The sequence below is a fragment of the Trichoplusia ni genome, chromosome 11 (genome assembly GCF_003590095.1).
Source record: "Trichoplusia ni isolate ovarian cell line Hi5 chromosome 11, tn1, whole genome shotgun sequence".
Classification (NCBI taxonomy): domain Eukaryota; kingdom Metazoa; phylum Arthropoda; class Insecta; order Lepidoptera; family Noctuidae; genus Trichoplusia; species Trichoplusia ni.
The window spans coordinates 5,503,191-5,528,858 of NC_039488.1; the positions used below are offsets into that span (position 1 = coordinate 5,503,191).

A 25,668-nucleotide genomic window follows, 5' to 3' on the forward strand; every position below is an offset into this window, starting at 1 on the left:
ATTTTTATAGATTATGGAATGTATGAAAGAAACAACATCAATTCGTAATTATTACCTTATATTTATATTGCTTACTTAACTAGTGACATCATAATAATAGCATTATCGTAAGCTTATTTATTTTACACAACTTGCCCATAGGTAAATCTATTTTAATCTGTGTATAAATTAATTTATGATGGTCATCCACCTAGACAGATAAAAAATAGTCATTATTACAGTCTACTTTCACCTAAAACTTCGTGTTTTAATTAATGGGGAAGTTATTTCAAGGAATATAAGAATCGTATAAATCTAATTGACTGCTCGATGCTATTAGCCTATTATACACGTGGATGTTGGCAGATTTCAAAATAAAATTATTACATAAAACGTTGTATTTACAATATATTCTGACAAATTCATTCCACGTATGTAATAATTGAATTCGCCTCGTTTTCACTGTAAAAGCCGAAGTCATTTTCCACTGATATAGAAGTGTGACCATCATATTGTTACAATAATGGCGGTAGCGGATTTCTTTGCTAAGATGTATAATCTTATGACAGAGATCAATAATTTGTTTTTCAAATACATATTAAAATTGATATGTATTTTAGAGACGTTACACAAGGTAATTAAAGGTTAGATATTGAAGCTTAAAGATTTCAAGCCGAAAATAATTTGGGGAAAGTATTATTAAGCGGTACTGTGTACACAGTACATTTGTGCTCAGTTCAGTTACTTTTGCAAATGTAACGTATAATATAGGCATCGCAAGTAGAGGGTGGGCTGATCGCATTGCATTCAAGTCTACAGTCAGCCGAGCTTTATAATCACAGTGTCATGCACAAATTGTTTATCATCCATTTGTCAAATAATCATGCCGCCAGGAGTTCGTAACCGAGATACAATAAAGCTAATTATATAAATTATATTATGAACAATGTCTATGACAACTGTTGCACATATTTTTTTATATTTAAATTATACTCCACGAGCATTATTCAATTTAACTAAAAAAATATTAAATGTATTACACCAAGCTATGCTTTTAAAATAATATTCAATATGTTTTGATAATATGGCTCCATCGCATCTTGTGTCACACTATATCAGAAACATTATATTTCCGAAATATACCTTATGTTAAACTTGCAACTACAAAAAACTAGATCTTACGAACGTATCTAAAGTTAGAATTTTGATACATATGGAAGAGCATTATTTTATTACAAAATGATACACTAATACAGAAATAATGAAATTATAAAAACCCTTGACCAGATATAAAATTTGAGCACTGCTACATATTAGGTTCTTTATCGACAAGTTGGAAGCCAGTAAACGACTTGACTGAGATCAGTTCTGATTAATGTTTATTGTGTAATGTTTGGACCACTCTATCTAACTCGTTTCTGGCGACATGTGATTATGCAAAATATTTACTTTATTATAGATAGATGTTTATAATCACCAGATTAAGTGTATTTTACAAAATCTAATATTATTTACAAAATACGAATGATAAAACTAGAGGTTTATAGTAATAAAATAAAATGGATCTTAATCAGATAATTTTATCACATACACATTACTTTCGCAGTGTAAAAAAGCTACAAACGATCGTATATAAGCAAAAAGATAGGAAACATTTTGTTGAAAGTAAAGAAAATTTTAATACTGATTTTACAATTCATTTACATGAAGGCAATGAAGACAGTGGGACAGCAGAGGGATCCATCTCATGACATTACATTAAACAATCAAAGTCTATTCCCCCTAAACATTACCGTGACAGACTAACCAAACTATTTTATTAAAAATATAATGAATTAATAAATAATAGAACGTTAAATTAATTATATTTTTCTTGTCAAGTTGTGTGATGAAATGGATCCACAAATAGCTATTTCGTTCCATCAGGGTCATATAAGATAGTAATTATCTATATTATAGCAATAAAGAGAATCCCTAAAAGTTGCTAATAAGTTTACAATTATAACATCTTAACACGTTTGCTGCAGAACATACGACCTAACCATTACAACCGCCGTGAGTGAAACTTACTGCATGTAAGTTTTTATCTCACATGCGAGGGTCAGGAGGTAATGACCGCAGCGAACGGGTTAAAAACAGGTTGCCTTGAAAATAAAGCATGATAAATCTGGATCCCAAATAAAAAAGAAAATAATTTTTAGGTAAGTAGAAACAAAAATCGAAATAAAACAATACCTATTGCTATACTGGTTTAGCGTTTAATGAAATACTATAAATAGATAATATTATATACAAATCAACTAGTGGATAATTTTAGCTGCCAGTAAACAACAAAATGAATGGTGTAAATATAAGGGGCTGAGTACACTCGATAATCATGATTACGATACTTCTTGTCCTAGTCCTAGTAGTCGTATACTGAATCACTTAGCTTACGATAAAGATTAAGGACACACCATAAAATCTTTATTTCACCTAACTACACTTTAGCGAGTGTACAAAGAGCCTTATATGTAATTAAGACTATCGTATACAAAAATAGTCGGGATCCAGATAAACATGTTATACAAGTTGACTTTCCAATGTTGTTCGAATGTAGAAGGCAGATTCCGTTACATTTACTGGGTCAAAATAACGGTTGAATTCAGTTACGATTTTTCTACCCGAAATGATGTCTTATAGGCAGTCGAAGTTGTGTAAGCCCAGAAATGTAGAAACAGTAAAATATTAAACGAAAAATCGCCTCATAAAACTTTTATATTCTTTTGTTAGATATTTTTCGTGTTTCGAAAGCTACGCAGGTATTTTTCCTATCGGAAATAGCATCTTATATGACAGATAATCAAAAGGCTAGTCAAAATGTCGACAAACACAACTCTTTACTAAAAATATAATTCTAATTTTGGCTAAATTTTTATAGGCAATATATTAAACAAAAATAGCTAGTCACACTTTGGGAATTCAGTTCAAATAAAATATTTATTACCCTTAAACTATTAACATTCTAACCAATCACAGCATGCCATAAACGTCCGTGTTTTATAAATAGGGCGACTTTACAGCAAGTGGTTATAATGTTAATCTTAATTAAAAACATTGTTAAGGGCCGTGCATGTCACCAAATTAAATATGAGATACAAAACTGTTCTCTACTCTCAACAAAGTGGGAGCTGTTATGAGACTTGTTACAATACAAACAATTAGATAACTATCTCAAATATACTGCTTAAAACAAGGTTGTAATGATTACTGCAAAAAAAATATTGGAAAAGTACAAAATGTATTCTCCACAAAGCTCAACTGAAGGAATGCAAATAAATTGAGAAATAAATAATTCGTATATGTGAAACCACGTCAAATATGTTCACGACCGACTCGTCTCTAACGCTGGCCTAGACATCTTCACCATGAATACCAGGCTGAATGATGTAGTTCAGGCAACAGATTATGTTTGATGGAAATCTGTTTGTGATACAATAACGCACTAGTGAGTAACAATTCCACAGCACAGATTATGATTTTAAATGTCTCTAAAAAAAGATTGGTCTTGTGATCCTCCATAAACTAAGATTTTTATAAATACGTACATTTTTACATTTTCATATCGCATTCAGGGTGTTTTTTCTTTTTCTATTATTATTTATTATTAGACATTTAATTCCCACTCATATTTTCTTTGTACTTTTTGTGATTACAATCCATGACAAAAGTAACCTAATCGTTAAAATTAGTTCACATTAAATACACCTTGTAACCAATATTTGTTCTACTTTCTGATGCCATCTGAAGTATATTATTACACTACAAAGTATGAAGAACTTCATACACTAACTAACTAAAGTCGAACACTCGAGTGTCAGCACTTCATATTTACAAATAATGGACATAACCCAGCTGCTAGGGGTACTTCACTGTCTAGCGGTTCCGACTAACGATAGCAATTATAAACGACCGATTGTGTCGATTGTAAATGCGATCAGCTGGACGTGACGCGGGCGAGGTGTCTGGGGACGCGAGATGGAAGAGCTAGGGATGGCAGTGACGGTGAGTGCTTAGAATCTAGGAATCACAATAACGCGGCCTGAGCGCTAGCGCCCAGACCGCGACATACACAGCCGCACGGCCGGCGCCCGGCCCGGCCCTCAACAGTCGCGCGTGGAACCGCGGACAGGTGGGTACCCCCGCGTACAGTATGCATATCTTACGCCATGCTCCATGGAGTCCCGGCGGGCGCGGCGGGCGGGCACTACGCGAGTCGCGGCCGCTTGGCGTCGCGCTCGTCGCCCGCCGCCGCCGCGCCCGCCGCGCCTTCCTCTTCCTCGTCCGAGTCGCCGTCGTAATCCACCAGGCCCTGATGACACAATTCTTATATAGACATCGCACCATAACACTCCACCTAAGGTAATATATCTAGGCTAAGCAATCCTAATGCACATGGTATGGGTTGATAACCTCGAGTGTAAGCGCGATCTCACTATTGTGATAATGAAGTGAAAGCAAGATTACAATGTACACTAGACGGTGTCTGAAATTTATCGAAAATTATTCTATTACTTTAATCAACTGATTGAAACACTTTTGCTCGATACTAATATTAAACGTGAATATTATGTAGTTTTATGATTGTATAAATTATTATAAATAGCTTTATACATCAGTATCTTCTTGTAAGCTAAGCTAAGCACACCATATTAGTGTGATGTCCAAACCAACACCATGCAATTCCTAGCAGGTAGTCTATGAGAGTTTATATACACATTGCTTAGATTCCCCAGCAAAGCAAGTAGAGAAGAGGTGTGAGGGAACTAAAAGTTTACCTTATTGAGTAATCTGGGCGAGGATACCTGAACATCAGTGTGCGTCGGCTTGCTGGTCGCTGTGGTGCTGAGAAGTACTCTGCTGGGTCCATTCACTGTCTCTGTATTCGAGCATACCTTCTTTTCGACTATTTTTCCTAAAACAAATACCATTATTGTAGAACCACTTTGTTCACAAGTTACATCAAGTACATATGTATGAAAAAATTTCAAAAAGATTGACCTTGAAACTGAGTGAGTTATTATAGTTAGGAAAACAGAGTTAGCTTAGTTACCCTGTGCTCAAAATACATATACAGATATGGATATGCCATATTACATGGTTGCATAAAATTTTACAGGTACATATCAATTCTTAATTATTTAAATTTATCCTCACGCCGATATGCGACGATGCACCTTACTACTAAAATTAACATTATAAACATGACATGCAGGAAATTTCAAGTGTAATTGTTAAGCGATGACTAAGGTCGTTTTTGTTGTTTTTATATTATCTTGTATTATGTGTTATGTATGGAATTCAGATACAACGAATGTACCACAAACACCCAGACCCGAGACAATGTAGAAATGTGAATTTTTGAATTGACCCGACCGGAGATCGAACCCTGGACCTCAGAGCTAGCGACATCTTGAAACCGGTGCGTACGCCACTCAACCACGGAGGTCGTCAAATAAATAGTGTTGATATTCACCGATAGCGTCGAGCGCATGATGCGCGTGTGGGTGCGGGTGCGGCTGCTGCGCGTCGAGCGGCGCGTCGTCGTCGAGCTCGTCGTCGTCGTTGAACCACATCTCCTCCTCGTCGTCGGGCGCGCGCGCCTCGCGCCGGTAGCGCGTGCGCAGCAGCGACGGAACCACCGCCTCCGCCACGCCCACGCTGCCGCTCACTACAAACACAATGACAAATACCAACATGTTCAGAAGGCTCTCTTCGCGAAAATAGTCATGATAGCTCTAGTTGTTAAACAAGAAAGTACAATTCAACTCACGAGGCGTGAAATGAAAGATATAACTATGTCAAAATAGCATGTCATAGTAGTATTGCAAAATAAGGAAACTGAAGTGAAAATGGGATGCAAAATTCAAGATCAACTTTCACTTATATAATAAATAAAATATAATCTAACCTCTGTCTCTCTCCTTCAGCTTGTCTTGATGTTGATCATACCGTGTTTTTAAAGCTTTGAAAGTCTGTACATATTCAACGTCCTCTAAGATCTTTCCGTAGTTTTCGACGACATGTGAACAAAGCGACTTGATGTCTTCAAGTTTGATGAACTCAAATAATTCTAATATTGCCGAGTCTAGTAAGTTATACCTGTAAATTGTATTAAATAAATATTTCAAATTATTGCAAGCAGTATATTATAAAATCGTTTCCTAAGATGATTCAAGCATTTTGCGTATCAACTAAATTTTAGATAAGACATGAAGTCAAACGAGAACAATAGGTCATTCAAAGTGTTAAACAGCTAGAACATTATAAAATAATATATTGCAAAACTCATAAAACAGTAAAAATGCAGAAAATCCTATACTGAATAAAAATACATACTACAAAGTTCAATGACATACCTGCCATTATTCCTAAGGAAAGCATCTATAACTGGTGCAAAGAGGTTTCCTTTTATAATGTATCGGTTGTAGTATTCGTCCTTGAGTGCGATGATCTTTCTCATAAATCTGAGTGCTCCAAGCACTAGGAACGTATGTGTCGACCTCATCAGCACCAGTATGCGACGAAGAAGGTCCTGGAAATAGAACAGAATGTTAATCAAGCTTAAAGTGTTGAGATGTTATTTATAAAAGCACTCTTACAAGAAAGATGAAGTTGACAGAATGCGTAACTTAGTTAGGACAGGAATTATAGATAATAGCCCATATGAGAATGAGCTTGCCTAGATAGCCATAGGACAATCATTTTCAACAGGAAACACAGAAGAGAAACTGATTTAGGTGACAATAGGAGACAAGATTTAAATAATTGATAGCAAAATGATATTCCTATTTACACGTATTACGTGAAGTATGTCGCAAATCTAGGAATAAAAATACGAAGAAAGGTAGGGAAAAAGAAAAACGATTTTCGTAAACAATGTTTGAAAAGGAATCATTAAACAAGAGGTGACCTTCAACATCAATCAAGGTGTGAATAAAAACGGTTGATTCGTCGAGCGGTTTTATTTACTGGAACACCCATTGTTCATTCACAGTGAAATTAATTTGTTACAAGCCGACAAAGGCTTACTTTGTCCTGTTAAACAAGTGCTACTCAGGGAAAATCCTTTAACAGCAAATATAAGGCTTTTTACAGCATTATGTAAAGTTAAACTGAAAGGTAAATTATTTCTACCTAAGAGAATAAATTAAAAGTGATTAATATTATGTAACTGACATTCTCAAAACAAGTATTAACAAAATATAGTAATTTGATGTGATTTTTGTTAATAAATAATGCTTAGCTGACTTTTAGACACATTTTATGGGTATTGTACAGCTTCATTACGGTAAGTTAATACATCAGCATTTAACATTACTTGCTCCTCTCAAAATGTAAACATCACAACTCATACTTTGTGTCAACTTCTAGTTTATATTTTCTTATATCATTATTATAATAAAGATCAATCCTGAACAGTTGGTATTGCCAGCTTTAAATATTAGATTATTTACAGACATTCAAGAGCAAGGTCAAGCATCATGTGAAATTATTGTCATAGGTCATGACATGTTATGGCAATGTTGTAAAATTATGATTGGTTTTGGAATTTAATCTATGAATCAGAAAACCTAATTTTCCTTATCAGATAAGATCAAGGTGTTTGTTTGTTATACTCTACTGAATTTGTTCATTCACAAATGAAATGTGAACTGTTATGTAACAAAATTATCAGATGTTATGAATCTCTTGTATCTTATATAATTAATAAAATATCAACTAGATGTGGCAAGTGAAATTACAATAAATATCATAAGAAAAAAAAATTCTAACAAGTGTTTGTGTTATCCACAAATTCTTGTCCTGAAGGGGGTCTTGAATGTTTGTAAAGGCCCCTCTGACACAAGGATTAAATTCCATAGCATGGCGATGCTTTTTTTATAATAGTCATCTTACCTTATTCAATATACAGGTCTTGATATGGTATGTGTGATGCTCTACACAGAAGGAGAGTAGTTCCAGTACAAGTCCGAGTAGCTGCACTGTGTGGTAGTCTTCCTTTAGGGGCTTTTCACCAGTGGTATTCTCTAAGAGAGGGGCTGAAATGTGTCAAATATTAGCCAAGCAAACATAACACACAATGACTTAGTAATAAAAATCTGTTGTTAAAGATGAAAACCGAAAATCAAAAAATGCATAATCATATTTTCTAGTCTTGATATACTGATGATAGGAATTACCAAATTAGAATTACGGCTGATTATTAATGACATATTATCATTGATATAAATCAGGATCTTTCTGTAGTAATATTTGTCCAGGTGATTAAAACAATGATCTTTCCATTTTAAACAAAAAATAAAATCGTATGGAAGATGACTGCTTACTCCAAGGAAAAATGGTCTATTTTCCAAATGGGTAAAAAAAACATGATGATGAAAATGAAAATTTGACCGTTTCTTTGGTCAGAGGCTGTAATTAAATGACCAAGGTCACAAGTTTACATGATTTTGATTAATGCAATAGATAATTTTTAGTATTAAATGATTAATTGATAGTAAGATTATGCTTATCAAAAGAGTTGTTAAAGTCTAATCACAAAAAAAAAACATGTGCCTAGTTTGCATAATGTTATCAATGTTGTTATTATTATAATAGAGGTATTCACCTTTTATTTACATAAAGCAACAATGTAAGTAAAAGCTATTATTAAGTAATAAACATTTTATGTTGAATGTTAACTTGTTCTGCCTTCATTATAAATGTTTACTGGTATAGTTTGATTGACAAGTATAATTATAAAATTCCTTATTCTCAGTAGAATTAACAGACTAACTAACATTCATAACAAGTTATCATTGACATGTTTATAAGACTAGAAATTAAAATCTAGTGCTTATGTTTATTTATTAGAATTGCTAATAGGCTTTTGATAGACTGACAACAAAATCTACAGATTACACAAAACATAGACATAGCTACATCTACATGTTTTCTAGGAAACTGTTTAGATTGTTGTGTACACATGAGTCATAGAAATTGTACTTTACCTATTAATGTTTGTATACTGTGCTTGTAGAAGAAATTTAAGAAATCTGCCTTTTCACTTTTGTTGACTGATGCAAGCATGCTCTCTGGGTCTAGGAGAATGCGAAGGACACCCATGAGCTGCACTGCACCACCCAATTCTGGGTCTCTGTCTCGAAGCATCTGCTCTATAACTATATTCAGTAGCATTTGCTCCTAAAAATAAATAAAACATACATTTTAATTTTATAGGGACTTTTTAAGTAAGGTACATGTATTCTGTCTACACTTACCTCTTCTGTGTTGTTTGCTTGCTGTAGTGTGTGATCCCTTACTACCGAAGGTGAAAACTCTACAATGTAAGTTAAAATGTCTATAGATGCAGTCTTAGTTTTCTGATCATCTATACTTAGAGTAATTTCTAAAGCTGGCAAAATCCCGAGAGATACTAAAGTTTTATAAAAAGCATCCTTATCCTGTGGTTGCAAGTTTTGTGAAAAATTACAAAATTCCTTTAAAAACAGGACTAGGTCCCGTCTTTTCTGATCTGGAGTCTTATCATCCATAAGAAGTTTAAATAAATCTGTCAAAAATTTCTCATCATCTTCTATCAGTTTCACTATTTCTACTTTGTTGAAAAATATAAAACTGGACAAAGTGCTTAGCAAGTTGTCCTCAAAAACCGTAGGTGTAGGCAAAACAATGTCTTGAATATACTGTACTCTGTATGTTTGATGTATTTTAGCTAGCAAATCTTTGTTCTTTATAGGAATGGCCTCACGAAACTTTGCTAGCTCTCGTAGATACTCTCTGTGTTTCTTAGGCTGTGACAAACTTGGATCATACTCCAGACAGCCCACAACATCAAATATAGTGTCATCAGCAAACATTGTGTCAAACAGTGTGTTCTTGTTGAGAAGGAATATACTTTTGAATATTTCATAAAGATGATGCAATCCTTCAATGTTTTCAATGTCTTCACACATGTGGAAGAGGTTCAATAGTTTTTTGATGTAATGTTGTGTTTCCAGGGCTGCAGCAAGTTTGTCTTTGCGAGCTGGTGACACCAAACAACTGTTCACGAGTTCACTGATATCTTCAAGGCGGCCCATTTCACAAGCAGGTAGTTCCACAGGCTGCACACTATCTGACATCTCATCAAACCTCTCATCTTCAGACTCTTCAACAATATCTTGTGTAATTTCAACTGATGGATCTTTTCCTTGTACCTGTAATCACAGTAATATTTTATACCCCTGACTTAATACAAATCAACCATCAGAATATCATAGCAACAAATGTAAATAAACTAACATTTATACTCAATGTTTAAAAGGAATTAAAAGAATAATCCACAACATCTCAGTTAATATTTAGTTATCACTTATTCAATGAACTTGAACTTTTTTCACTTGTTTACCTAACTTTTCCTATTGGATTTTATGTTATGTACATGAGTTTACAGTTATGTATACAATTATATAAACATTTGTATTTACCTGACAAATCTTTTCCCATATTTCATCGCAGCCAGCTTTTTCTTGAAAACTTAATGCTAAATCAAAGTTGTCACCTTCAGACCACACTATCAAGGTGTCCTGTTGCTTCTGGTACGCTGTGTCGGGCTGTATCTTACTTTCTAGAAGTAGCGAGCCGTCTGATTCTGCGCGCACCAGTAACGAGGTGCCTTTCAACCTCTCCACGTAACATGACGACACATGCCCTGTTCCTCTGTCATCCCACTGCCTGTCTGCGTTCAGAGCGTAAAGCTTAACTCTTCGTCTCGTGTCTGTCATGATAGTCAGCGCTCTAAACACTATGTACTCAAGTAATGAATCAATTATTGTGGCGCTAATCTAATGCACCTGAACAGTAAATTACTTAACTCCCATTTGTATAAAAACATGTGCACTTCTGTAACAAAAATAACACATTTTGTAAAGAAATCAGTACGTAATTTTCGCGATTGTAATTACCGTAATTACATTCCATCTTGTTCTTCAATTTGTGTGAAACACACCTAACTACAATAAGACTTAACACAAATACTGTTTTCACATACGGATTCGACACATAGTTAAAGTATCCACTTAAAAACGCTTTTTAATAATTTTGTAAAACAATGGAATAATCATTAAAATATCGGAAATCACAAACAAAACAATACAAATTGTAAGCTTTCTCTTACACTGTAAAAACACAAATTATCAATCAATCGATACGATAACTCTTCTTTAGATGTCGAAAACTCTTTATTAATACGATATTTACCGGAATTATCATTATAGAATCGTCAATTTGACGTACCTTCAAAATAGTACAACATCAAATATCGCCATATTGGATTCACAACAACGCTTCAAAAATGGGGTTCTCAAATCGAAATACAAAAGGCGCGGACTTTGAATTGCAATTTTTTTCACTTACATAATAATCTTATTTATATATTCAGTATCATTGAATCTTGTACTATTGAATAATTGTTTTAAGATGAATTTACTATTTTTTACAGGTTTAGATGGGTAATTTTTACATGAAGTGGTAATTTGTAATAAAAACATTGTTTTTATTTTTTGATATATTTTTTAAAATGTACAACACTGTCAGTCACGGACATAATGCTTTTAGCTCATTTTTAAACGTAATTTATAAATAACTTAAAATGTGAATAAAATCGTTTTAAAAATATATGTTGTTAGAATAGTCTTACGTATGTACTTAAACTTTTGAAATAAAACTTATAGTCAGCATTATGAAGTACCCTCAGTAGAGACAAAAATAAATATTTAAAGCATTGTTTTTGCTATAATATAAAACATAAAAATGGCAATGAAACCTTAGTTAAGATGGTTATTAGTTACATTACAAAATGTGTAATAGTTCAAGTTTAAGAATCTCTTAATTTCTCACACCCTACAGTAGCGAGATTTGCTACTTTAATTACGGTTTTCATTGGAAAAAAATATAAGGAGGATCTTTAAACTTAAACTAGTTGGAGAGGACGCACTAATATATATTATGTCCAAAAAAGAAGCAAAAAAGTCGCCCGCGCCGTGTCATGAATGGCTGCTGACCGCTTTTTCGCATGAGCTCATCATGATTTTTAGGATAAGATTATTTTTTACCCGAATTGGAGAAAAAATTATTCATCTTATTATATGGACTAAATTAAGTCCACGGATTTTAATTGACATCCTGATTTTAACCGGAAACTTCTGAGCCACGAGCGACGTTAGCTAATAAAATGATTATTTCAGAACTAACCTGCTTTAGTAAGTAGGTAGGAGCACCTCTATATTTTTTTACCTGTGGCTTTTTGGCTGCCATTTGCTGTGTTCTGTCAGTCATTCTTGATGTTATTGAATAAAGATTGAGTTTTATTTATTTTATGCCACAAACAATTACTTTACTTACTAATAAATTATAGACGTGAATGTTATGTGAATACTTTTTTCTTTTCAAATTATAGATAAATATGAGCCGGTTATTCAACAAGCTAACGTGTGAGATTTGATTTTCATAATCTTGGTTTATCAACATTTGCTACCTATTCCGTTTTGGATAAGAATGTGTAAATACTTTTGCATTATTGCTCACCTGAAGAATAATCTATAGAATAAGGAAAAATGCTGTGAAAATTTGGTTAATTACTATCTTGACATATGTCAGTTTGATGTCAATTCAAAGAAACTTTACAATAATAGAGATAGTATTTATTTGTGTTTTTGATATGAATAACATTGATTAAACTGCGTATGTGTATGCTTACTTTGTAATTCAAACTTCTCTTCCATTGCAGGATGAAGCAGAGGGACCAAACTTACTTGTGCACATTTCATAGCAATAAAATTGTTTATATCATTAAGTTGTAAAATGAACCCACTATGTCTTATTTGAGTGCATCAGAAAATGTGGGGTAAGTTTACTGGGCTTTTCTCAACTAAACTAGCTGTATTCTTTTGATTTCTTGGCTTCTTAATTTATTTTAGGTTAAATTGAGTAGTAGAAGAAAACCATGGTTTGTTAGACATGAGCATGATATCAAAAACAGTACAGCTGTTAGTATGTATGTGCTTCTTGTATTCAAAACAGATGTTGCTTGTTTTTGTTGGCTTAGCTGTTAAACTCTGCTATTGAATAACTGATGCATATAAACAGAATCTTTGAATGTAGATATTTGCATGTTTTGTTATTATAAACAAAGTACTGAGTATCTCTGAAACATAATATTTTTACATTACATTAAAATTTAACTATCCTCTTATAATTAAAAAAGAAATAGTGTGATTATATCTACTGAATGTATTAACATAAACCTTTTTTTAAATGTGTCATTTCCAAAAGATTGTTTAGTGTTTATATGAAATCATGCATTCTGTAAGGATTCTAATTCTATGTAAGACATTGATAATGACTGATCTTATAATTTATTTAAAGTTGAAATCAAATCTCTAAGCCAGCTAGTCACTCACATACTTATCTTGAGTAATGCAGTTGAATTAGATATATTCCATATTATTATAATTAAATACTGAATTTGAATACTGCTACAATGTGTGACCCTTTGTATTATTATACTCATGACAGTGTATTCCATTCTTTCAGCTTCAGTGGTATTCCACAGAATATATCAGAGGCGAGTTGTGCCACACAGTATAAAATGGCAGTTGAGGGAGTGTCGTCCGGGAGCTGTGGTGAAGTAAACATGTTCCTACATGACAACTCAGGGGATGAGCAGGCGTATATACATCTAAACGATAATTTCTACTCCAAGTTTAAAATTGATCCCAACGAATTATACACATTTCATGACTCAGATGTCATCGCAGGGGAAATTACTGTTAGTCACACTGAAGATAATTTTATGTTTTCTGATAATGTTGATATTAAGGGTAAGCTATTAGAGAGTCCAAGTAAAGAGCTTGATCTCATAAGCGCCTTCACTAATGGCGACGTTAAAGAGGAAATTAAAAAGGAAGTGGTCTCTAATGGCCATTACCCACCTGCTGCAAAGCAGAATGCAAACTATAAAGACAGTAAGACTACTCATACCAAAGTTTTGAAAGTCAAAAGTCAAACTCAGGTTAAAGAGCCTGCAAGATCGGAATCGTTTAGTGAAGCTCGAAGATTAAGTGTTCATAGCCCTAAGGCCCAAAGCACTGCCACTGCCCCCTCCCTGAGTGCGAAAACCAGTATTAATAGTGTTACAAACAATGCTAAGGCTGCATCGAAACAAGCAGGTGTGGAGACATTTTTAGATGTATTTAAGAGAGAACAAGGCCTGGTCGAGAACTCGACTGCTCACGCCCCATCTGAGACTCCTGCACCGCCGACTAAAGTTCCAGTGACACCCCCCAAGAAAGCGTCAACGGGTAAGTCTGGTTAGTTCACAGCATTTTCTTATTTTTATACTTAAATAGTAATTAACTATAACAAATTGTCAATGACCATACAAAAAAATGAACTTGATTAAATAACTCATATATTTTTCCAATCAAGTAAAATGAAACATTATAATAATCAGGTAAAACTCCATCGCAAGCGAAGTGTCGGCGCGGCCGTGGGCCTGCCGTGCACGAGGCGTTACAACGGATACCGGCGTCGAGGCGAGCCATACCGCTGTCCAACGACGCGTGGCATGCGCCGGGCGACACGCTGTTCCAGTGCGGGCCTCTAGGCGACAGGCCGCTCGCATTCCGTCAGATCGAGAGCAGCAGCAGTGATGATGATAATATGCCTGATTTTGGTAAAACATTTGCTTCTAAATTACTTCTTTTACTCTTTACAATGTTCATACAACGTAAGTAGATTTAATGAACATAACATTAGGCAGCATTATTTATTATGTTTATGCATAAGACTTGTATAAGGTTTGCCTAGGCCTTGTAAATTTTTGTATCAATGTTTTTATTAGATTTCTAGATTAGCCATTGAGATGAGATTCAAGAGATTAATTATGTTGAGATTGTCGTACTGAAAAGCGTATGATTATTTTATATGTATATTCTTATCATGAGATAAATATCATCCGTTACAATATATTGGACCTATGTATGATGTTAAAAAAAGGACTTATTACCCATAAGAGTATTTCGAAATCGACAAGAATCCTTCGGCCTCATATTCAAATAAGGAATAATGTGAAATGACAAAAAGTATTCGCTTTTTTATCAGAGTTTTAAATCTGAATGTTTTGCATACTTCTTTTATTCATTTCAGATCTACATAACAATGATAAATGTAGCATTGTGAGAGGGATTGACTAACCGTTTCTTTATACGTGACTCAACAAAGCCTTAATAATGTTAACATCTACAATAGTATAATCAAATTATAAGAGAATGAGTGTATTATTCTTTGTACTATATTTTTTTTTATATATAGACTTGTCAATTTGATTATGATTTGATTAGTTGTTTATCTAACAATTTATTATTCGTAACCGTTGTTGTGAGTACGTAGTACCTAGTCTTGAGATCCGCGGTCGGTGTGTGATGGATTACAATGTGTTCAAACTTTACTTTTCACCACGCAGCGCCCAAAACCGGGAGACAGTTTAGTCAGTAAGAATCTGACCCTACCCGCCTCCCACTACCCAGAAGATTCCTTTTAATCCGTTAAGACCACTCAATAATTGTTGAAAATATTTAACCATATTGTTGAAAAGTCCTTTCAATTGAAGTACATGTTTAGCAGAAGCTGGTTGCGGCGCAGCCTGCGTTGAGGAAAGTGCAGCGGAGTCCCGCGGCGCCCGACTCGCGCTACGCCGCGCGGCGCTACGCCGGCACGTAGCACGAGCGCACCACTCGCTCGCGCTCGCCTCCCACCACCGCGACCATCGCGCGCTCGCTACGCTACTCAAGGTAGCGTCTCCTTAATGCTACGCAATGGATTGCGTCTAGACTCTTTATTTTTTGGTACGTGTTGATCTCAAACCGATGTCGGCTGTGGGAGCCTACGTAAGTCATTACAATAAGATACGATTTTCACGTTTTTTTTTTGTATTTGAAGATGCGGCTAATTTTTCTATTTAAATGAAACTGTCAAGAAGCTGACTACCTTCTTTTTTGGAAGCCAGTTTAATCACAAAGTCTTAGCAACTGGAATTCAACTATAACGGAAGAGGAACTATTATATATGTTCATTAAGCGGCAGTTTAATCATATAAATGAGGTTTTATCCATAAACGCGGATGGTACATGCAATAGCTCTCTGATGCATGTCGGATTTCCGTAGCTGTTGTCGCGGAACTAATACATTGCTATCGAGTTCGCATAAATATTTTTATTTATGTTCTCTATTCGGTATTTCCGTGTAAAGTTTTTGTGTGATAGTCTGTAATGGATGTATGTTTTGCAGAAACAACTGAACGCACCGGGCTCCTCGGGTCGTCTTCCAACGCAGACGGTTAATCATTTGCTTGCTTTACGCGGCATGCCCGCCGTGCTGACGTCACAAGAACGCAGAAAACTCAGGTTTGTGTGAGAATATTGTATTTTCGGGTCTCATAAAAAAATGCATTACAATATTATTCTTACCTTATGTTTGCTACATACTACTCCAAGATTTTAGAAAGAAAATCTTGATGTTATTGTTGAAACAAATCGAGCCTACTAAGCATGATTTTCGCAATGCACCATATTCAGTTACATATCAGGAGGGTATCAAATCAAGGCTAACGGTAATTTCCTATAAAGGGTGACTAACGTCAATTTCAACGTTTTTTTAACTGTAAAGGTTACAGAGTTACAATAACTAATGTGTATATAAGTCACCAGTCATCAAACCACCATAACTTCTAAAAAAAGTATCAGTTTTTCATCCGGCCTATATTTAAAGGGAAACCGGCTGGTCGGGTGGTGAGAGCATAAGCCTCCCCATCCCCACCCCCAGCAGCAACTCCAGCCTCCCCGGGTCGGGCACCCTCTGCAGTACGGAGCGTTGCGGGCGCTGCGCGTTGCCGTGCTCCCGCTACTGCCTGGCGCACGTGACCCGCGCGCCCGACCAGCGCCTGTACGCGGCCTGCGCAGCCGTGTTCGCGGGCGGGGCCAGGTGCAACCAGCCGCTACTGCCGCTCACTGATCATACGCCTTTATGTGCGGAACATGCGTGGAAGAGGGTATGTGTGATTTTGATTCGCTTTAATTTGGTATTTTATGTATTTATATCATGATTTCTAGCAGAGACAATAACTGGGAAAAGGCAAATCGTTTGATATTTGGTAAGTAATCTACTGGTATAGTGTACAGTAGGAACAGACTATCAGGAGGTCAATAGTTTTGGGGCTTAAGACGCTGGTATCGAAGTATAAAAGTACACCGTTATTGTTTTAGTATTGGCCATTTAATTTTGTAGTTAAATGACTTGATATTTTCATATAATTGTCCAAAAAAAATATTTTCTTGTAAATGTTGATTGTAGATTTTAAGACGGTAAAATCGGCTTTTAATTAAATGGACATTTCTAAAAATATAAATACACAATTTAAATTCAACAATGAAAGATACCTATTATATGTAACATCAGGACAACTACGACAAGTTGTCCCGCGACTGCCGGCCGAAGAAGGCGGCCTGCCGCAAGCGCGCGTGCCCCGCGGCCCCGCGCGCCCCGCGCCGCGCCAAGCGCCGCCGCCGCCCGCCCGCCCGCCTGCGCCCGCTCACTGACGCGCATGGACACGAACAGGCACTGTCGGGTATGTAGTCACACATTAGAACGAAGACCTAACAAGATAGTACATATTCAAACTTCATATATTTATTGCGATCATGAGGATACAGAGGTTATAAAACAATTATCATAAGTTACCAATTTGCATTTAAAAAAATGCTTGTTTTTCATTAAATCCGTTCGCTATACGTTAGTTTTTAATAAGTTCTAAAGATGGCAGTCTGAATGAATACTTAAACGATTCATGAAATCTATGAAAAAATATAAGTTAGGTAATTGTTTACCAAATTATTGGTACTAAAGATTCCCACTGAGGGATATTATTTACATAGTATGACAAAGTGCACAGGAAAATGAATGCACTAATGCACAGCAGTTCTGTTTAATTTCACTAAAATAGCTAAAGGTAAATAATTCTAGACATAAAATTATCCCTAACTAACAAAGCTTCTGTACCAAACATATCACATACAAGTACTCATAATTGAATTCCTTACAGAGCTAAACGTGGGATCGAACTCTTCAACGTATGACAGTTCGGAAGACGCAGGAATGGGTGCGCTAAGCGAGAGCGAATACGTCACGGTTGCAAGTGATTCACACGATTTGGGTAAGGAAAAAACATTAAAACCTCTTTTCCTTTAGCAAAAAGTAAATTATGTATAAAAGTAATCTATGTGTAAAAAATGATTTTAATATGGTTGTCTTTGCAGAAGTAGAAGTTGGTCAAGTTCCACCTGACGACATATTGGATCCTGCAGTGCTCAGTCAAATACCTGATGAAGCATTCACGGAGTTTTTCAATCAAGGTATGTCCATTTTCAATCAAAGAAAAATGATAGAATTATTCCATCTTTTTAGGACCTTTTTAATGCACTTGATTGACTATTAGTGATCATTAATATGAAAATGATGTAAAACTTGATAGTTTGAGATTTGCATTTAATGGTTTTATATGGCTTTACCACACATAAGGAATTCCCAATACATTATTATATTTTGCGGTAGCTACCTCTTATTTTATAATAAGATTACCCCTGGGCACAAATTTAGGGCCCCTTTACTTTTCTGTAAAGTTTTACAACCTCAGTATAAAAATATATGTTCTCTCATAGCGGAAGGCGGCGCATCGTTTGCTGAGAGTTCAGAACTAGCAGCAGCGTTGGAAGCGGTGTTAGACGAGCGCGTGTTGGACGAGCGCGGGCTTGACGAGCGCGGGTTAGACGAGCGCGGGTTGGACGAGCGCGTGTTGGACGAGCGCGCACTCGACTCTATCGCCGACTGTGTGTTCACACACTCGCCGCATACGCATTTTGCTAAGAACAAGGTATGTGGCTCCTTACCCTTGGTATATATTCAGGCCTTCACGATTTTATACCTACGATATAAAGGAGTTTCTAAATGGTTGTAACCCACAATATAAAGGAGTTTCTACATGGTTTTAAGGAGTTTTGAAAGTTAGTTTGTCTTGTGTTTTTTTATGGTTATTCTTACTTCCAATAATGTACAGTTTATAAGCAAGTCCTACAGTATGCACTGACATTTAATGTTTTTTATTATTTGTTGTTTTTTGTTATGATCTATAATATGTTTTCCAGATGCAAGTGTCCACTTCGATGCCGATGGAGATGTCGTCGCGCGTGCCCTCATAACACAGTAACTTTATACTTATTTTAAGCTATAATAAACTCTATGTACTATAAAACTTAGGAACAAATTCGATATTCATAGTCTCAAGAGAGGTGGAAATATTTTTCTTCATGCTTTAATTTTTGTATGTGTGCATGTTTAGAGACGTGTATGTGCATGTAAGATGTTTGTGTGAGTTTTTGATTCGGATCGATGTTTTGAGTGCTATGATTGGTTTATTTAAAATTAATTTTATAGCCAATGGTGGCTTAGGAACTTATTTATCGAACTTTGACATTTTCTTTCACCCGATTGGCCAGTCGTTAGCTATGATATTAATTTTAATGTTTATTATGTACGAAACAGTTTTGTGTTCAAACAAATGAATAGTTATGGATATAATGATGGCGTAACAATGCTTAGAGGTCATATTTGGATTTTGAAAGCTCACAAAGTTTGAAATACCCCATAAATTGAGAGCGCTTAAATAAATTTTCGTAGTTTTACAAATTGACTTGGTTACGGTTATCTTGAGGCTTCCTTTTAGCCACATCAGATTCAGCTAAAAACCTGCACCCGTGGATAAACGCCTTACCTGAACTCCACAACCCGAAAAAAGAAATTTTATAAAAAGAAACGGCCAAAACTCTTAAGTATCTAAATTCCAAAAGACCTCTAAGTATTATCACATCGTAGTAACAACAATTATTTCCCTTAATGAAAACCTTCCAAATTGATATTTTTACAGACGTTTATCAATCACATGAGTAATACTCGATTTAGTTTTATTCAAAGTTTCATGACGAAGCAAGCTGGCTGAATAGATTTATTTTTATATAACCGTTTATTGAATTTAAGAGTAAATTCATCCTCCATTTTTAAATAATAGGGAAACATGTAACTTTATATCCGAAGTCCTATTAATTGGGGGAAATATCAATGTTCTTTTGTATTTAAACACTTTTTACTACTTACAGTATTTTGTGAGAACTAAATTACAAATTTCACTTATTTCTTTCACTATACAAGGTTATTAAAGAGTGTTGCTGTTGTGTGAGCAAGATGGCGCATAACCTTTAGAGGCGTCTTGCTCACACCACGACCACAAAACTCTGGGCAAACACTAACCCCCTTGTCATAATAAAATCAAGACATCAAGGTTATTTTCTAACTTTACGATTGCTCTGAAGTGGGCTGTATGCGTTGTATCCCACCTTTAATTACTGCGTGACTGGTCTCAAGTCCAGAGCGATCTTAAAGTTTAGAACATACTGTATAAAGTAGTACAAACTTATGTTTACCGGTGACAGTGGCGCTAGTGGCGCAGTTACTTCAAAAACAGTCTAATAGCTTGATAAAATTTTAGTTCCGATTTCTGCCACCGGTAAATATAAATTTGTTTTACTTTCATGATTAGGGGGCAAGGTCATAATTCTACTGTAACGGAATTTAGTAACAATTAATATTGTGTTATCACTACATTTGTTTGAAACAAAATCTCGTGGTATCGCCACGTTTGCTGGCAATAATAAGCCTTCCTTAGTAGTTGTCCTAGACTAGTTTAGGTGAATTGTTATGACGTAGAGATGTATGCAAGGATTTAGAATGACTTCCGTACGGTGGATCATACAACAGTGGTAATTACGCTAATTACACAAAAAACAATCTTACTAGTTTCGAAATAAAGACACTTTTCCTGTGTAACCAGTGATGTAAGGTCCATCGCACGTGAGAACTTGTTTTATGATTCGGTAACTTAAGGCTCGTTTACATTATACTCGAATAAGTAACTGAAATTTATCGTTTGAGGGCTAATTTATATTCTTACGAGTGTCTGACTAGAGAGTATGTGATATGAAAGTTATGCAATCACATTTTATATAGATGTGTTATTTCGTCGTGCATAAAAAAATATAAATTATACTATACGTATTATCTGTCGTAAACGTCTATTTACTCGGTAGTTGGTATCGTAAATAACTATATATAACTTCAGGGCAATTACGTTTGCAATATCAAAATTTAGCAATCATAAGGAGGTCGCTAGACGATTTTAAGCATTTACAATTAGTATATTATAAAAGCCGCCTTTATCTGCGCTTAGTACAAATTTAATTACTAGTGATCGTTTAGACAATGGTTAAGCGTGCCTGTGTGTCACGGCCCCAGTGTATAATGTAAACTGAGCAACCGTAGTGAAGTTAGGTGGTCGTTAAACGGAGTGAAGTTAGCTAAATGGTTAGGTGTTGTAACTTACGTGTGTGCGAACGTCAGAGGGTTTACCACTAACTTTCAAAGTAGTCCCAATTCTGTTTGTGGAAGCGAGACAACATACTACATTGTTTAGTGTTTTCTCTCTTCTATAATTACTTTAAGTGGTGGTTGCCCCCCATGTACCCTACGTGTCGCTAAAGTAAACGTACGTGATACATAACAAACGAAATCGATGTCATATATTAAAAAAAATAGTCATAACGCTAGTTAACATATATCTGCGATATACCGACAAGTGCCCACAATTCAATTAATCAATGTCTGCTATAATACTAATTAATATAATAATAACTGATAGAGCCTAACGCCTGCTCTTGAAGTTATATTATGGCTGTTGCAGGAGTGGGACAGCGTACTACTCTGTAGAGCGCTGTCTCTTTCCTACAATTGCATAGTATAACTTCAAGAGACGGCAATAGATCCACAGTTCATAAAGTGCCGATCAGTGTTGTCTATACCGCATGTCCTAAAAGCCTTGTTATAAAATAGTGTATATAAAAAAAGCAATAAACTTAGATTGGAACTATTACACGGTCGATGGAATGCTAGATGTAACACAGAGAGGGTATCACACTATTCTGGTTTAGAGGGGTTAATAAGAAAAGTGACGTAAGAGTAAGTAAGGGCCCCTAATTAGGGCGTTAGAGGCGATATTGTATACTCTGTGATGACAGAGTTAGGGTTTACCATCGGTGTAGTAATGGGCGTCTCTAATTAGGGGCCACACCCACCCGTCTTTCAGGGCTCTGATCCAGTGCAGTGTAGCACCCCTTTAGCAATCGCTACGCCGTCATATCATATTAGGACATTAAAAAAATGTGTTGTACCGTCAAAAGTAATAATAGCGCTAGAAACAGAACCAAATAAAGTAATATTTTTGTAAAGTTATGTTCCTATATAAAATCTTATGTGATTGTATATGGCTGAGAAGCGATTGAGTTAAAAATTATTTGCTAGTAACGGAATCAATTGGAGTTAAATAAGTTTTAATTTCTATTTATCTCGATGTTTGAGATGTGCGTTTATTTAAAACTATTTTTTTGTCAGTTCCAAATATCATTTCAGCTTCTTTAAGTGTTTAAAAATAATAATGTAACGATATAAGCCAGATTATTATTCCAATCGATAAATAGACAGTGCCCGTAAGATGTATATTTTTTAATATGTAGATCCAAAATAAATTTACCTTTCGCTAGTTTAGTTATGCGAGAGCCGCGGCCGGCCATCCATGCACATTGGTATTGTAGAATTGTTAACGGGAAAAGATTTTCTACATATGAGGGTACAAACGAAAATAAATTTTGTTAATACCCATCGAAGTTTAACTTGGTCATGAGTGTACTGCGATTTTTATAAGGCATTTAGCACGCTTGCATAATTTACTAATGATTCTGAATGTTAGAAGCCTATGGTTTTTTTTTATTTTTGAGCTCTAACTATAGTTCGATGAATTTTGATTTTTGAGCAGTCAAAATTACCACGCAGGTCTTCCACCGTTATCCATAATTTACATAACGCAGTGCATTTCTGTCTCAATGATATTTAAAGACAATAAACTTGGACTGTGTGACGAGGTGCGCCGGCGCAGGTGACGCATGTATAAGTAGTATAATGTATCGGATACGCTTATCTCTCCATATGCAGTACCTGCACTTTCGTTTTATAACAATTTACAAATTACAATAGATTTAGGAACTTGTACTAAATGTATCTATGTATTTTTACGTGCTAGTTTTATTTATTGTTTGTACTTTTTGTAGATCAATTCGAATTGACTGCTCTTAGGGAGATTAACGTAATGTAAGTAAATATTTTGCACCTTTAGTTTAAGGGTTATAATGTAGATACGGAACATAATGTCGAAGTTCTTAGCGAAGCATAAACACATGGCAATCGCCTACCATGTGATATGTAAGTAGGTTTTATTAGTATCGTTTATAAGTTTAACATCGTCAGTTCGTCATTGGCAGTTCACATTGGAATCTGGTATGTAACGAATAGTTGGCGTCGCGTTCGTACGTCGTTTGTGTAAGTCGGTGTTGTTTGCTTCGAGTGCATCGATAAGATTTGGATTCCTTGGATTTGTGAACGGGCAGACATCGAACCGTGATCTTGAACCAGTTCAATAATGTAATTCCCTTGATTAAAGAAAAATCTTTATAATATTGCTGCAGTATACGATTCTAGTTAGAATGTTAGAAAAAGAGGTTTGAGATCACGGTCGAGATGACAGCCCGAGAGATGTTGCGACTAAGAGTGATTGTATTGATATTTGAAATGGTTCTGACTGTTAGAGTGTAGAGATGGCTAAAAATTATTAGTATCGGTGTTTAGCAGTTCGCGAAATGTGGTTAATAGTAGTGTTCGTCACAGCAAAGGTAGATTCGGGCATTTGAAGTAATAACAAGTTGTAGGGACCCTCTCTACTTAGCATTTATTAATAATAATGTGAGGTGTTAGATCTGTTGAGGATTATAGTACCTATTTTAAATGTCCGAGGGTGTCTTTTTGCCTGTAACGTAACAATTAAGTTAGATAAACGCTACCTCTTTGAATGCCTGAAATTGTTCACAGTTTATTGTCCAATGTGTGTAACATGATGATGTTTAAAAAAATGAAATAAACATGAAGAAATTTTGACTCTTAATTTATCTTTGTTAACCCTTACCCTCGTCTAACAATTGTGAAGTAGAAGTAACCAATTACCACGAAATAACGGTTTGCATATCTTATAATACCGGCCCCAGATACCTCCCTAGGGGAACTCCTTTTCTAACTTCCGCTTTTATAGGCTTTTGATATTTATCCGCAATAAATAAACAATGTAACTTTAACATTCGTAGAAATTAAAATATAAACCTAAAAGTAGAAGTGAAAAAGGACTTGTAGCTAATTGTGACGCAATCACAAAACATTTCGAAAGAATCACACAAGTGTATTTTTTAATATGAAATGTTACCATAAATGTAACTAATATCCAAAATTACCTAAAAACCATAGTGGTTTCTTAGGTTTACGCGAATGTTAGACATTGAAATGAAACGAATTTTACGGATTTTATCGCGGTTTAATTTTTGGTTTTAGTTCCCGACGTTTCGACACCTTTGCAGGTATCATGGTCACGGGCAGACTGAGATGGTGTTCGTCTTGACAGAAGATGTTGCTCGTTCTACCTTCATATTTTTAAATAATTATTTATGGTCCGACCTACGCAGTATGAGCTCACTGTGTCGTGATGTCTTGCAGCGCTGCTCTTGGGTTTAGCCTTGAGTTTTTGTATTATTGGGTCCCAAGTAGGTGATATCTTCCAGCCATCTTCTCTATTGAAATTAGGGTGTTTTTTTTAATTAAACCGCGATAAAATCCGTAAAATTCGTTTCATTTCAATTACCTAAAAACCAATTTAGTTTTATACATGTTATAAATCAAAGCGTCTTATTAAGTGATTCTTTAAATATTCCATACCTGGATAAGTACCACTATTAGAAAGTAAGACTTAATTGTCGAAGAGAGACGACACACTGCACGGTAGTGTCCTCTCTCTTTTACACATCTGCTACTGCCACTATCAATGAATATAGGTAATAAGTCCCTTAGTACAGGTATGCAATTATTAATTTACTAGCCTTTCAAGCAATTTAAAACGATTTGCTTGCAATGCAGTACATATTACGTAAATATGAACGTGCAATAGTGATCTGATTTAAACCCAAGCCGCCTCTTTGTCTACCTACATTGCAACGTGCCATACATAATTTATGCACAAGACCGATACAATAGTATTGTTCAGTTGATCGATTGAAAGAATTCTGATGCAATAAAAACGTGGACTCAATGCTAGAGCCTTCACAATGTCTTGGGGTAAATAACCTGTTATGTAAGTTTAGGGTAGTCCAATGTACTCAATACATTCACTATCTATTATCTTAAATTCTCGTGTCAGTGTATGAAATTGAATTCCTCTGAAACTGCTCGATCGAGTCTCATGAAATTTTCTTTGCACACTTTGCAAACTTTTTTCATTCGTACCTATATAATGTTTTATTATGCACCATGGCTAAACAACGTTTCTTGGGTCTGAAAGTAGTCATTTCTTAAGAAATAAGC

At 35.3% G+C, this 25,668-nt stretch overlaps 2 protein-coding genes across 11 annotated transcripts; one reads left to right on the forward strand and one right to left on the reverse strand.

The window, feature by feature from the left end:
• Positions 1 to 41: 41 nt before the first annotated feature.
• LOC113499109 (serine/threonine-protein phosphatase 4 regulatory subunit 3) lies at positions 42 to 11,534 on the reverse strand. Of its 5 annotated transcripts, none has more exons than XM_026879472.1 (10): positions 11,296 to 11,534; positions 10,488 to 10,902; positions 9,282 to 10,217; positions 9,012 to 9,204; positions 7,918 to 8,060; positions 6,378 to 6,553; positions 5,930 to 6,120; positions 5,495 to 5,689; positions 4,797 to 4,924; positions 42 to 4,330 (listed from the first exon to the last, which is right to left on the reverse strand). In XM_026879472.1, exons 2-10 carry the CDS (start codon positions 10,782 to 10,784, stop codon positions 4,226 to 4,228), a joined length of 2,364 nt encoding a protein of 787 aa, XP_026735273.1. In that variant the 5' UTR covers positions 10,785 to 10,902; positions 11,296 to 11,534; the 3' UTR covers positions 42 to 4,225. The 5 variants fall into 5 exon arrangements, with proteins under 5 accessions (XP_026735273.1, XP_026735274.1, XP_026735270.1 ...); XM_026879473.1 differs by having other exon boundaries at positions 4,824 to 4,933; positions 11,296 to 11,533; XM_026879469.1 differs by having other exon boundaries at positions 4,797 to 4,933; positions 11,296 to 11,533.
• Positions 11,535 to 12,167: 633 nt separating this feature from the next.
• Positions 12,168 to 24,208, forward strand: LOC113498629. Of its 6 annotated transcripts, none has more exons than XM_026878711.1 (12): positions 12,168 to 12,559; positions 12,788 to 12,904; positions 13,594 to 14,369; positions 14,513 to 14,734; positions 15,682 to 15,851; positions 16,348 to 16,463; positions 16,828 to 17,107; positions 17,515 to 17,683; positions 18,158 to 18,268; positions 18,372 to 18,467; positions 18,774 to 18,985; positions 19,257 to 24,208. In XM_026878711.1, the coding sequence occupies exons 2-12, from the start codon at positions 12,873 to 12,875 to the stop codon at positions 19,308 to 19,310; spliced, it is 2,238 nt and encodes a 745-aa protein (XP_026734512.1). In that variant the 5' UTR covers positions 12,168 to 12,559; positions 12,788 to 12,872; the 3' UTR covers positions 19,311 to 24,208. The 6 variants fall into 6 exon arrangements, with proteins under 6 accessions (XP_026734512.1, XP_026734511.1, XP_026734514.1 ...); XM_026878710.1 differs by having other exon boundaries at positions 12,168 to 12,491; XM_026878713.1 differs by having other exon boundaries at positions 12,168 to 12,491; positions 15,685 to 15,851.
• Positions 24,209 to 25,668: the final 1,460 nt, after the last annotated feature.